Raw genomic sequence first — 14,096 nt, forward strand, 5'->3', positions numbered from 1 at the left:
CTTCAGGAGCTGTACCTTATCAGTTTATATTTGGAAATGAAAGCTTTCATGCATCCTGGCTGGGAACACCTGTAGGGACGCTCTCCTGTGTGAGTGTAAGTGTGGGCTGTGAGCTTTTCAACAGAAACAAATATCTTCCCGCAGAGTCGGCAGTGATAACTGTCTGGCTGCTTCACTTCTCTTTCCTTTGGTAGTGAAGACTGATCATTTCTCCATGTAGGCACAAACCTCACAATGGAATCGCAAACACTTCCTGAGGTGGCACAGGTAGACTTTGCACTAGGGGAACAGGAAATGGCCCCATAGCACTGGACAATGCTTGTGCCCAAGCCAGTTTCACTCAGTTTGCCTTTGGTTTTGCCCTTGGCTTTTAGAGGTTCTAATTTATTTGCTGCTCTGAAGCTGGTGAGAAGTGCTTTGTCTTTACTGGTGCATTGGTGAGATTCCAGCAGAGCTAAAGTCCCAAAAACGTTACTACAATTGGAGCATATCCAGGCGTCGGCACGCTCTCTCTGCAATGAGAACAGAAACAGTTCCCTCAGATTAACCATTACAAAGAGAGAGAGGTCACATTCTTCTCACCAGCCCTATGTCGTCTTTAGTCTTCCCAAGGCCTCTCGCTTCCCTTGGTGACAGGCACAGCTCGTAACTGTGCCACCCAAACTGGTGTTCAGTTGGAGACGTAGTAATCTTAGCTGTGTACAAGCATGAAAACAAATGATTGGGTAAATGATTATTTCCATGTTGTTGTCTGGTGTTTGTTGCTATTCTAGTTCTCATTGAGCCTTGGGTGATTTTTTTTTCTCTGCATAGTAAATTTCAGTGTCTCTTGCGCTTCCATAATAAGAACAAGCACAGTCACAGTTCCATAGTTAAGACTGAGTCAAGTTTTTCACTTAATTTTACACTGAGAGCATTCTGCAGTACTGCAGCTATACAGAAACCATGGGCCTGTGGGATTATTTTGCCAACAATGCAGAGTATGTATCTCTCTCTCTCTCTCCATAGAGACATGGAGAACAAAGAAAATAATGAGATGTAAAAGCTTTTGTGCTTTAACACTGGGTGGTGGGAGACAGGCTGTAACATGCAGCACATGTATGACAAAGAGTTAGGACATAAGCTAGAGCAGTGAATGGGTGAGAGGACAACCTTAAGGATTGGTGTACTCAGTTTCCCAAGAATACGTGCCAGCATGTTAGCCTTTCCAAAGTTTACCTTTACATGCCAACACTGTATCGTGCTCTGTGTAGAGTACAAGTACCGTACAGAAAGTAATAGAGCTCCAGGTAATACTTTTTTCTTTTGCTATTTGATTGAAACTGTTAATTCAACGTTAGACTAGTTGACTATCATTTTCAGTCATGTGAACTGAGGCAAGGTGAGCAGGTAAGTTTTCTGAGATAAGGCCAGGTGTTGGCTTGGATGCAATCCTTGGACACTTACTGTTGTTAAAACTGGTGATAAAGCACAGCTATCAGACTCTTCTTTGATGACAACTGCAGAAGCTTCCATAAACTTGGCGTAATCTGCAGCATACCACACTTTTAATTCTGTGTAGGGTTCAATTGGCTGTGAATGGAAAAAAATCCCCAGTGTTTACTTGTATTGTCTGTTTCTATAGGAAACTTTTACATCTTATTTAAAACAGGTGATAGTCTAGTTGTTACCTTTACAGCAACTGTTTTCTTCATATCTGCTTAAACCATTGATAGCTTATGTGATGCTGTATGGAATATGGGTGACCATTTATAATATTATTGATACCAATATTATAAAATTGCAATGAATCTTACAAGATGCACCATGTAAGGTATCAGTGGAAAAGTTCTGATTTGCTAAGTATGATGACCTTGTTTTTTTAATTTGTAAGTTACAAATATGTATGATATATCTGCATCTCCAACCCGTGCTGTGTTTCTGGATGACATTGCTGAGGCTGATCTGTCTGGGACCATCTAACCTATTGGATGGCCAATCAAGGGCAATCAACTCTACAATGAACCCATTTAGAGAAGCCAGGAGCTATGCCTATGAGTCAGCAAGACATGAGGGACATGTTGTGGACAGGGGATTACAAGAGCTCTTCCACGCCCATGAGCTTGGGTTTGGGACAGAAGATGTACAGGCCACATGGCAAAGGATATTGAAAGGCAGCTGCATCTTCTCCATTTTGTCTTCAATCCTGCTTCTCACCTCTGGAGTAATTTCTCTGCAAACTGAAGCTTTGAACAAAGGACTGATAGACCCATCCAAGCTTTGGATGTGTTCCAGAGGGACTCTACAAGCCGGCAAAGTCACCAGTTCTGCTAAGAACCTGATATATGATGTATGTATATAATTGCTTTCACCATTTAACGACTCTTCTCATCCTTTTCTAATAAACCTTTGGTTTTAGATACTAAAGGATTGGCTGGCAGTGTTGTATAAGTTCCAACCTAATATTATGTTATATTGGTGGCCCTTTGCGGGATCAGAAGAACATTTTGCTTAGTGACTAGAGTTTTAAATAACTTTTCACTTTACTGGACCTATTTGCTGTTTGGGAGCCAGAGACTAGAATTCAATAAAAGGAGCTGGGTGACGTTTTTTATTTTTTTTTAGCTTCTTGATAACCAGTGTGGGGGGCAGAAGCACAGTTTAGGGATAATCTGCTCTCCTTTTAGCAGCCTGCCCTGACCTTGGCATTTTCAAGGTGGGCTACCCTAAGCACCTTGGTTTACAGCCTAGTTTCAAAATTCAACTTTTTTTTTTTAAACTACTATTCAGTGTGAGTTGAAAAATCAGTTATTTATTTGTACAATTCTTAAAGACCGGGAGGAGGAAACTTAACAAAAGTCATTGAGGTTAAGACCAAGGTAAATACTATGCATTATTATTGGCTAAAGATATGATAAATTACAGAAAAATACAGAGTGAGCAGCAGTAAATACATTAGCATTTCACTCTTTTATATAATTTCCATGCTCTGTGGAGGAAACAGCAAAGAAGATTGATGGCTGGGTCTTGTGCTACGTGTGACTTCTTTACATCAATATTTTTGTTCTTTCCTAGCATCAGTGTTAGACATGGGAATGATGTGGTAATACACACAAATTCTTAAGTGGTCAGATGGACTTTGATCATGGATGATGCTTATTCGCTTGTATGCTGTAGGATTTTTGTTTTAAAAATGTGTTGTAGCGATTTGTCATTCGTGGTGGTATTTCACCAAATTCTCTGTGTTCTCTAGTCACTCAATAGGCAAATGAGAGCTAAATAAGTCACTTAAACAAAAATTACATACATACATGTACATATACACATTTCGTAGCAGCAGATTTGTCTCATTGCAGTTTCCTTTCTTTGTTCCAAACTGAATCTTAAGGATCTTCATCTCTGTATTATAAAGGGGAGGGGAGGTGTCACCACTTTTTACCACTCTTAACAGACGTTATTTATGGTGTTCTTTCTCCTACCTGTAGGAAATAGCTTTCTCTGTGACCAACTCCATGGCTACTCTGTGAAGTAAACAGCAGGATGTGCTTTAGTGTAGCAAGTGGCCCTTTCTCTCCTCCAGGACAGTTCATCACACTCCCACAATACAGTGAGCAATGCTTTTCCTCAGAAGTGAGAGGAGCAAGGTCACTATTGAACCAGCCTCTCGTATGATGCAGAGTAGAGCTAGGCTGGTAAGACTCAATCCACCATACCACCTTCTTCAAATTAGATGTGTGTGGCCAAATTTTCTGCTGGAGTAAATGAGTGCTGCTCCATTGAAGTCCATAGAGCAGCACTCGTTGACACCTGCAAAGAGTTTGGCCTGTAACATATAAATTATGCAAGAAAATATAGATACGGTGACCAGATATCCCGATTTTATAGGGACAGTCCTGATTTTTGGGTCTTTTTCTTATATAGGCTCTCATCCCGATTTTTCACATTTGCTGTCTGGTCACCCTAAATATAGATTGACTAATTCATTATCACAGCCCTAATGCTTTTCCTTCAAGGTTGTCGATTAATCATAGTTAACTGATGCAATTAACTAAAAAAAATCACGAAGAATTGCACTGTTAAACAATAGAATACCAGTTGAAATTTATTTAAGATTTTTGGGTGTTTTTCTACATTTTCAAATATATTGATTTCTATTACAACACAGAATACAAAGTGTACAGTGCTCACTTTATATTATTTTATTACAAATATTTGCACTGTAAAAATAAGATAGTATTTCTCATTCACCTCATAAAGTACTTCAGTGCAATCTCTTTATCATAGTGTGACTTACAAATGTAGATTTACTTTGTTATATAACTGCACTCCAAATCAATGTAAAACTTTAGAGCCCACAAGTCCACTCAGTCCTCCTCCTTGTTAAGACAAACAAGTTTGTTTACATTTACAGGAGATATTACTGACTGCTTCTTATTTACAATGTCACCTGAAAGTGAGACCAGGCGTTCGCATGGCACTTCTGTAGCCAATGTTGCAAGGTATCTACGTGCCAGATGTGCTAAACATTCATATTCCCCTTCGTGCTTCAACCACCATTTTAGAGGACATGCTGATGATGCTTGTTAAAAAAAATAATGCATCAATTAAATTTGTGACTGAACTCCTTGGGGGACAATTGTATGTCTCCTATTTTGTTTTACCTGCATTCTGCCATATATTTCATTTTATAGCAGCCTTGGATGATGACCCAACATGTTTGTTTTAAGAACACTTTCACTGCAGATTTGACAAAACGCAAAGAAGGTACCAATGTGAGATTTCTACGGCAAGATACAGCACTCGACGCAAGGTTTAAGAATCTGAAGTGCCTTCCAAAATCTGAGAGGGATGAGGTGTGGAGGATGTATTAAAAGAGCAACGCTCTGATGCGGAAACTACAGAATCCGAACCACCAAAAAAGAAAATCAACCTTCTGGTGGTGGCATCTGACTAAGATGATGAAAATGAACATGCAGCGGTCTGCTTTGCTTTGATGGTTATTGAGCAGAACCTGTCATCAGCATGAATGCATGTCTTCTGGTATGGAGGTTAAAGCATGAAGGGACATATGAATCTTTAGCGCATCTGGCACATAAATATATCTTGCTATGCCGGCTACAACAGTGTCACGTGAATGCCTGTTCTCACTTTCAGGTGACGTTATAAACAAGACCTGGGCAGCATTATCTCCTGCAAATTGTAACCAAACTTCTTTGTCTGAGCGATTGGGTGAAGTAGGACTGAGTAGACTTGTAGGCTCTAAAGTTTTACATTTTATTTTTGAATTCAGATATTTTTTGTACATAATTCTACATTTGTAAGTTCAACTTGCATGATAAAGAGATTGCACTACAGTACTTGTATTAGGTGAATTGATATATACTATTCCTTTGGTTTTTTACAGTGCAAATATTTGTGATCAAATAAATATAAAGTGAGCACTGTATACTTTGTATTCTGTGTTGTAACTGAAATCAATATTTTTGAACATGTAGAAAACATCCAAAAATGTTTAAATAAGTGCTATTCTATTATTGTTTAACAGTGCGATTAATTTTTTTAATCGCTTGACAGCCCTAAAAAGCATTTGTTTGTGCTTTCCAAATCATGGTAATACTACTGGTTTTTACTTGTATGGCATAGATGTAATCTTATTTTGTATAAAATCACAAAAGTACTGTGGATTGCTCCAGAATTCTGAACACAGAACTATTATTCACCTCTACAAGACAATGTGACAATCTTACATGTTATCACCTGTCCCTTTTTACACTAACGTTCTTACGTAGCCAAATACCAGTAATACTTCCATAGCACTGTATATCTTGCAAGAATTAGTTAATGCTTGTAAAGTGCTTTTAACACTCTTGTGAAGTAGGTAAGTATTAATCCCATTTTACAGATAGAGAAACCGAGATAAATTAGTTAAATAACTTGCCTAAAGTCACACAGAAAATTTGGGGCAGAGTTGGTATTAGATATTGTGAGTTCCTGACTCTTAGGCCTCTAAAGTATGCCATCTTTAGACATGATATACAGTAGCTCAAGTAAAATATAGTTAATAAAAAATGCGAAACAAGAAAAATGTCACATTTACTCCATTACTAGAAAATCTTATTTGTGAGACGGCAAGAGAATAAAATTGCAGTCTTATAATAAACTAAGATGTACAGCTGCTGTAGTCTTAGGATCCATTTTATAGTGGTCAAAACAAGAAACAAAGCCAAGAAGCAAGGTGCTACATTTCATTTTCAGAGTTTCTCTCAGAAACTGGTCACCTTGCAACAGGATCACAGTGCTAGAAATTCTGAAAAGTAAGTCTCCAACTAAATCACTGTTCTTGAGTATAGTATTCAGTATTGTAGAGCTTTCAAAGTTTTCTGTTTAGTATCCAGTTTCTGAGCAACTGGTCTCCCACAAGTTGTTTCATTATATAACTAAGAAAAGAAAGGTAGTGTTTGTCCTTTCCCGAACAAAGCTGTGCTGGATGTAATACTGCTAGAGCAAGCTCATCACAAACCAATTCAGATTTGAAAAATATTTTTATAACATCCATGCTTAAACTACAATTATGCTATTTGAGTTGTTTTTACCACCACTATCTATCATTTTCTTTCCTATCCCTTGCAGCAGATTCCATAACACATTAAGTCTAGTCAGAAAGCGGCCTGTTCGATTGTACATTAATGTTATGAAGAGGGGTGTGTAATGGAGAGGAGGTTACTTAAGTATAATCAGCCTCTCATCTGTAATGAGGTGAGCTAGTCTCCTGAGTTTTTGGTTACAGTAAACTATCATTTGAATGGTAGTAATGTGAGGTGGTGCAGCCTTAACTACCTTAACAGTTGTGAAGTAGACTTCTCCAGCGTACTGATAGGCTACAAGGGTCTGTTCTTCCTGGTTCCGGGCGAGTCGGACAAACATCATCCAGTTACCAGTGTCTTCATTGGGAGCATCCAGAAAGTACTTTCCATCATCTTTCAATACCTGAAGAAAAAGGAGTGAGGGTATGGGAGAAGGCACGAGTTATAACAGAGCTGTGGAAAGGAACACACTAACCTGTTTTTTGTTGAATCTGAGTCAGGGACAATGCTTTTTATATATTTTTTTCATACAAAGATGTTTTTAAAAACAAAATAAGTGATTTTTAAATGAGCCAACTGGGGTGGGGGGGAAAAAAAGGTTAAGACTGTACAATTTCTGAGGGGCCCAGGCATAGAAGTAACCAGGTATTTGTTTGAAATCTGTAATTACAGGTTCTATTACTTGACAAATAATTTTAGAAAGATAATATTTTAAGGTTTAAGCACAAGCAGACAGGGAGAAAGATAAGCTTTGAACTGTAATGCATTTCCAAAGTGCTTGATATCTCAATCTTAAATGCTGTACTGAAGTTTTGTTTTGCATGGAAAAATAATATAATTCACATAAGTCTAATGGGATAACATCCAGTATATTGCTATTTATTTCAACATTCATCCCTCTTGACTGACCACATGCTGTATTCCCATAACAATAAGGAAGTCATACTAATGAATGACAATGCCTGGAAAGTCTCTCATTCTCTCAGCTTCACTTTATTCCTTTTAGTTGGAAAAAGAAAGGAATGTGTTGGGCAAGAGGCTTCAGACCTGCTGCCAGGATGTCACCCTTCAGTGACATACACTGAAAGATGGATTGTCTTGCTGTAGTGGTATGTCCACAGCCAGTATGTTGATACTACATACACAAATATGCCATTTATCGGCTCCACTGGTCATTTGAAAGCTCTTGAGAGTTAAGAAGCAATTATGTGGAACACCCTGCCTTTCCATCGCCTTTGGGAGCTTTCCATCTAACACTGCCGTTGCTGATGAAAATACATTTCTGCTGCATAAATGCTGGTCTCAGTCACACTCAGGATTCTGGCAGACAGAAGACAAAACTCCTGCTGTTGTGCTAGAAGAAATTCAGCGTAAAGTCTTATGCCCTTATGCTCTCTATCTCGTGAGGTAACTCATCAGCCATTTAGAATATAAATCTTAAGATAATTAAGGGGATAGAGGGATTGACAGAGGAAGGGGCAGGGGGAATTGTGTAAAGCTTGGTTAAAAGACAGCTAAGAGGAGGAAACTAGCAAGTGTTTGATTCACTCATACTGGCATAGTTGTTATAAATTATACTCTCGGCCCCAGTACAGGTTGCTGTATCTGGAGCGGGGGCAGAGGTGGGCAGATGTTTGCACTGTCAACCTCCCAAAGGGATTCCATCGGAGGACAGCTTTAACTTGCTGGCAGAGGTCTATAGGCAGCCTTTGTTAGTGGGGTTCCTACCGGGTGCATTGTATCAGCTATTGTTGGTCACTTTCAGGGCTGCACTGGTTGTCTATGGGCCTGTGGGGGTAGCAAATGTCCTATGCCAATGCAACCCTTCCCTAGGCAGATGGCTAGGCTAGCAGGGGATAGTGTAATCCAGAAGGGAATCAAGGCAAATAACTAACAAGTATTGTTAAAATTTAAATAAAGGTGTGCGTAATTAGGATGGTACATGAGGTATACCTAGATACAACTTTAAGATGCATATTATTTATTTGCATTGTGGAAGTGCCCAAAAGCTCTCATCATTGTGCTGGGCACTCTACAAACTCATAGGAAGACATGGCTAAATAGCGTACAACCAAAATAGACAAGACAACAACAAATGATATAAGCAATGTGGCAAAGGTTGTGTGTCTTGTGGTTTACGTTCAAAAATATTTGCCCCCTTTTATTCTGTTTTCCTCACTGAACAGGTGCTTTAACCAGTTGCTGCCACTATTGCTGACTCACCCACAGAAAAAGATTAATCTTTGGTGAGAGTGGGTTGTTTTTTTTATATAAAGTCAAATGGTGCCTGGATTACCAGTTAGTGAAAATATAAAAGGACAGATTTTGCCAAAGCTCTGCCTGTTCTCTCCTACCTTCTGGAAAAATTTCCTAACAGCAATGACTGAGGAATAACACTCCCAAGGAACTAGTAGAAAACCCTGGCTATAGCCATTTTAAAAATAGATTGGACAAATTCTAGATGGGGCAAATACAAGCCAGCACCTCAGCATTACACTAGAGGATCAAATTGGTCTGCATCATATATTATGTTTGTATCAGATTATGCATCATTAGATCAGAATTGGAAAACCAGTTGTCCAATTAAAGTTACACTTACCTGAAAACCATGAAACTTTGGACATGACTGCATGTGCAGTATGAATACTCTTGCCTATGAAACTTGAATAGGAAAAAGAGAGATGCTTATGCCACTTAAAAAAGAAATAAATAAAAAATTGAAATATTACAAGCCCTCCTGCAATAGCTTGAAACCCAGCAAAGAAAATCCTCCAAAGCCCAGCTGAACCTCTGAGTTCATTACCTGTAGAACTAGCCTGTTGTCATCATAGTGGGTAAGTTTTGTAGATAGTTTCCCAACATAAGGACCAAACTGTGTTCTCTTCTGTATAACTTTCTTAGCAAATACTCCAAGGACTGTGAATAAAAATAAGACCAGTTTAAGAAGAATATGCACATCATGATCTAAATCCCAAATAGCTTCAACTGAGGGAAATGAACAAGTGTAAAATAGGATGCTCACATAGAATTCTTCTCCTAGACTCAGGCTGAGCAATAAATCAGGCAAGTACCTCTAATGCGGGGGTTCTCAAACGGGGGGTTGTGACCCCTCAGGGGATCACAAGGTTATTACAGGGGGGCCCTCGAGCTGTCAGCCTCCACCCCAAAACATCACTACCTCCAGCATTTTTAATATTTTTAATAAAGTTTTGAATTTATAAAGGGGGTCACACTCAGAGGCTTTCTGTGAGAAAGGGGTCACCAATACAAAAGTTTGAGAACCACAGCTCTAATGGGTAAAATTTTCAAAGTCACTTTTTAAAATGGGACTTGGGTGGTTTTGGAAAGTTTACCCAATGAGTCTAATTCATGATAAATTGCCAATTTTCCATATTAAACCGTGGGGCTAGAAGTATGGAACAGTCAGAATGACGTGAGTGTCAGCAGGGCTATTGTAAGCTGCTAAATATTCCTTCCCCACGGTTCTGCACCTTGGCATGTTTGCTGGAGAGGACAGCTTTGTCAATCAGTGTGTATAGCTAAGGAAGTACAAAGTAAGCTATCTTACATGTTCCATTATTCCCGCATATTAAGATTGATAGTACTGCACAGAAGACCTTCATATTCTGCAGTACTAGCGAGGCAGAATTAGAGTTATATAACAATCATTGGGGAATAGCTGTAAATTAGCAAGGAATTTCTAATTCCCCCTCTCTCTCCAAACTCCAACAAACTACCTTGTTGCCTGAAAGAAACAATACAATCTTTCTACAATGCTGACTTCAGATTCTGAAAAGGTGAATTGTACTGAACCTTCATATGCCCTCTGAATTTTGTTTCTTTCATCTCTTTCCCCCTTTGCACGCCTATGTCACAATTAACTGAGGTACCTATAGAAAGGGCTACAATTTTGTCATGGAGGTCATAAATCATGAATTTGAATAAAATCCATGAAAACTTGGAAATGGTTGTAGAAATACATTTGATGAGGCCCCCAAACCAAGAGACATTCTCACCAGGTGCACAGGATCACAGCACTGCTCAGGTTTGGCCTGTCTGCCCCTCCGTCTCCATCAGTGGCAGGTTCTGGGACTTAATTTTCTGTTGAGCCCAGCTAAGATAGGCTGTTTAGAACTATTTGAACAAAATGCCACCTCTAAGTTACTTATGAAAACAAGCCGTGTTGGTACCTTTTCGTCGCTTCTTTCCCAAGCCATAGCTGAAAGAGCTCCGATACTTACTCTGTTGGTTCCCAGCTCGCAGCTCCAGCACTCGCAAAGTGAGGTAGTGAGGTAGGGTAAGGCGGGCTCGACTGGGAATAACCCTGTCTTTAACCCTGATGAGTGGTCCATGGAGTTTACATTCTCCTATAAGGCTTTTGCTGCAGTCCTCACACCCTATAAGCCAAGAAGAAAGTTCCCAATTACAAAAGTAATGTACTATCCCACTATTCCCAAGAAGTTGGGAATGAAAAGGAGACTGCAAAATAACACCTTATAGCACTGTTCATACTGGAGGATCCCAAAGCCCTTTGCAAACTTAAACTGATACACTAGCAAAATACAGGGCCCACTTCACCCTCAAATGAAATGCAGCCACCTCAGGAGAGACGTACCACAAAACAATTTCTACATTTCCATGGACATAGAATTTGCCCAACAATTTTCTGCTACCATGAAACTTGTCACATCTAACCCCTCCTTTAACTCTCAGCGTATGTCTACACTACAATAAAACACCCGTGGCTGGCCATGCCAGCTGACTCAGGTTCGGGCTTTGAGGTTATAAAATTGCAGTGTCAATGTTCAGGCTCAGGCTGGAGCCCAGGTTCTGGGACCACAAGCTGAAATCAGATGACAAGGTTGTTTTTTATTGCTGTGTAGACACACCTTCATATGCCAAAGCAGGGAAGGGAAAGCTTGCGAATCCGTGCAACACTTCCTCTACCTGATCTCATGCAAAAGGAGCACAGGCCAGCACTGCTCCTAACCCAGTGGTCCCCAAACTTTTGAGGTCCATGCCCCCCACCGCCCCTGAGCCTGGGCCAGGAGTGGGGCCATGGCTTTGGGGGCAGAATGCGGACAGGGTTAAGGGGGCCCTGGCTGGGGCTGCAGCTGGAGGTGGATCTGGGGCCAGAGCCGCAGCCAGGGTTGTGGCTGGAGCCACAACTGGGCTGTGGTGGGGGCTAGCAATCCGGCCCTGTGGCCAGGTGCGACTCCACTCTTGACCTTGCCCCCAGCCTCACCCCCGGGTTGGGAATGGAGCCGCGGCTGACGCTGGGGACGGGGAGAGGCGCACATGAGGCCAGGAGCCCGGGATGCGGCTGGGGGCTGGAACGGATCAGAGCAGGGGGCAGGGTGGGGCTGTGTGGAGCTCCTTCCCCAACCCCATGGGGGCTTGCCGGGGCCCTACGGTGCCTCCCTGATGGTCCTTCGTGCCACACTTTGGGGATCTCTGTCCCAAGCTCTAAAGACTAATGCTGCAGGGTCCTATCTCATCACAAATACATTTTCTCTGCATTAGCAGCTGCATCGAAAAACTGGGAAAGAATTTCATCCATCCACTTACGTGCCCAACCTATGTGTGCATGTAAGGATTCTTCACCCTGCTGGCTCTTTCGATCAAGACTAAGAAGAAAATGTGCTGCCTGCTGCATCACCAACAAATTGCCCTGAAGCACTTGGCTTCAGGACCCAGCCTGATCACTTGCTTGGCTTGATCGATCTTAGCACAAAATAGTTATACTGCATACTAACATAATACAGCTGCACGTGTCCCCCTGACCTCTCACAAAAAACATACATAAAATGAGAACTAATTAAATCAAACTACTTTGGAAAATGTTGTGCTATTTTTGGATTTTTTATGTCTGTACCTTTATGGATATGATTGTTTCCCCTGTTTAGGGTGGCTTACTGCATAGTGTTGCTAGAATATTTTGGCATGTAATTCAAGAAAACATCCTTTTTTTTGGACTATAAAATTACAGTTAGACTAAAGTGGTTTAGAAAAGATTCTGGGGGTACTTTGGAACATATGTCCCTCAAAAGATTGGGTATTTTGAGTACTGAACCGCATTAGAAACAGGCAACTGCCATCAAAAAATCAAAGCAGATTAATCAAGACATTTATTTAGATCAGTTTAGCACTTGTCTGCCTTTGTTTATGGTTTCAGAGTAACAGCCGTGTTAGTCTGTATTCGCAAAAAGAAAAGGAGGACTTGTGGCACCTTAGAGACTAACCAATTTATTTGAGCATGAGCTTTCGTGAGCTACAGCTCACTTCATCAGAGAGACATAATGAAAAAGATAAATCTGTTATTCTAGAACATAAATACAGTTTGATATGAAAAACAATTAGTTTCTCCAAGTGCTGAGATTTGTAAGTGAGGTCCATGTTTAATATTTTATACTAATGAGTGTAAATCAAATTTTCAGTGCAGCGTGTAGCTGTTAAGCTCTAACTCATGTCAAGATCAGCAAGAAATGTGTGGCTGAAAGCCTGTGAACCACTTTAGAAATGGGCACTTAGTTAATACCATAGAAACAAGCTTACTGCCACGGTCTCTAGAATTCAGGTGAGAACTATTCTTACAATGAATAAAACTGTCCTTTTTTAAGGAGCTACAAGAGGCACACGGATGAATGATCAAATCTGTATAAGGCCTGTGTTCTTATGCACCACAAGAGACTATTTTCACTCTCTTTTTTTCCCAGACAGCATTATCTTTAAAACAAATCCTGCTACATGAACCTTTCATTTCAGTCCATTTTAAAAGACCGATCAACAGTATTTAGGCAGGTTTCAGAGTAACAGCCGTGTTAGTCTGTATTCGCAAAAAGAAAAGGAGTACGTGTGGCACCTTAGAGACTAACCAATTTATTTGAGCATGAGCTCTCATGAGCTACAGCTCACTTCAGGCAGTTATACTCAAACCTTAAACTTTTCAATTTTAAAATCACTTTGTTTACCAATATTTAATATAGTCCCTTTAAAGGGTATAGTTAACATGAAAGTGCTATAATATGTTGTTCAAGAAGATCAGGAAAACAAGCTATGACCTTTTGTTCAAATTTTCCAGATACTCACTTTCTATATGCATTACAAATCACCTATCAGTGTTATAAACAAACCAGTTCCAAGAGATTAGTTAAACTCTACACAAGTTTTTCTGATTTGGTTAACTTCCAACTTAACTATGCTGGTGGACTATGCAGCTGTGCTCAGTAGAGAATTCTGCATACCAACGGTGAAAGTACATTCCGAGATGGTGGGAAGGAATCAGAATATTTTAAGATGCTGAATTGTACAATAAAAATGAGCACTTGCATAGTTAAAAATTCCAGTGCATCTTGGCTATGTGTCAAAAGAGATTTTTAAATCCTATGCAGGTTCTGCCCAAATCTGAACTTCATTAATATTTGAGATTTTAGCTTTTTAAATTACAGCCTATTTCATTTCTTTAACACTTAGAATACTAGCTTTATCAGACTTCTGAGGAGGATGTGTCTATAATATATGCAGTATTAAATA

At 40.0% G+C, this 14,096-nt stretch overlaps 1 protein-coding gene across 3 annotated transcripts in view; it reads right to left on the reverse strand.

The window, feature by feature from the left end:
* PLAGL1 (PLAG1 like zinc finger 1) overlaps window positions 1-14,096 on the reverse strand; it is an 86,668-nt gene that overhangs the window by 9,689 nt on the left and 62,883 nt on the right. For 2 of the 3 annotated variants that reach the window (XR_012158073.2, XM_073337518.1), the window contains exons 3-7: window positions 10,805-10,960; window positions 9,367-9,479; window positions 6,817-6,966; window positions 1,447-1,572; window positions 16-512 (exon numbers count right to left, since the gene is read on the reverse strand). Coding sequence is in view for 1 of the 3 variants with exons in the window: in XM_073337518.1 (XP_073193619.1) it covers window positions 16-512; window positions 1,447-1,572; window positions 6,817-6,966; window positions 9,367-9,479; window positions 10,805-10,960 (1,042 nt within the window). In the remaining 2 variants the exon portion in view is untranslated. Of the gene's footprint in view, window positions 1-15; window positions 513-1,446; window positions 1,573-3,290; window positions 3,375-6,816; window positions 6,967-9,366; window positions 9,480-10,804; window positions 10,961-14,096 lie in introns of those variants that run through there. The other variant, XR_012158074.2, reaches the window with a different exon arrangement.

The sequence above is a fragment of the Lepidochelys kempii genome, chromosome 3, assembly GCF_965140285.1.
Source record: "Lepidochelys kempii isolate rLepKem1 chromosome 3, rLepKem1.hap1, whole genome shotgun sequence".
NCBI lineage: Eukaryota > Metazoa > Chordata > Testudines > Cheloniidae > Lepidochelys > Lepidochelys kempii.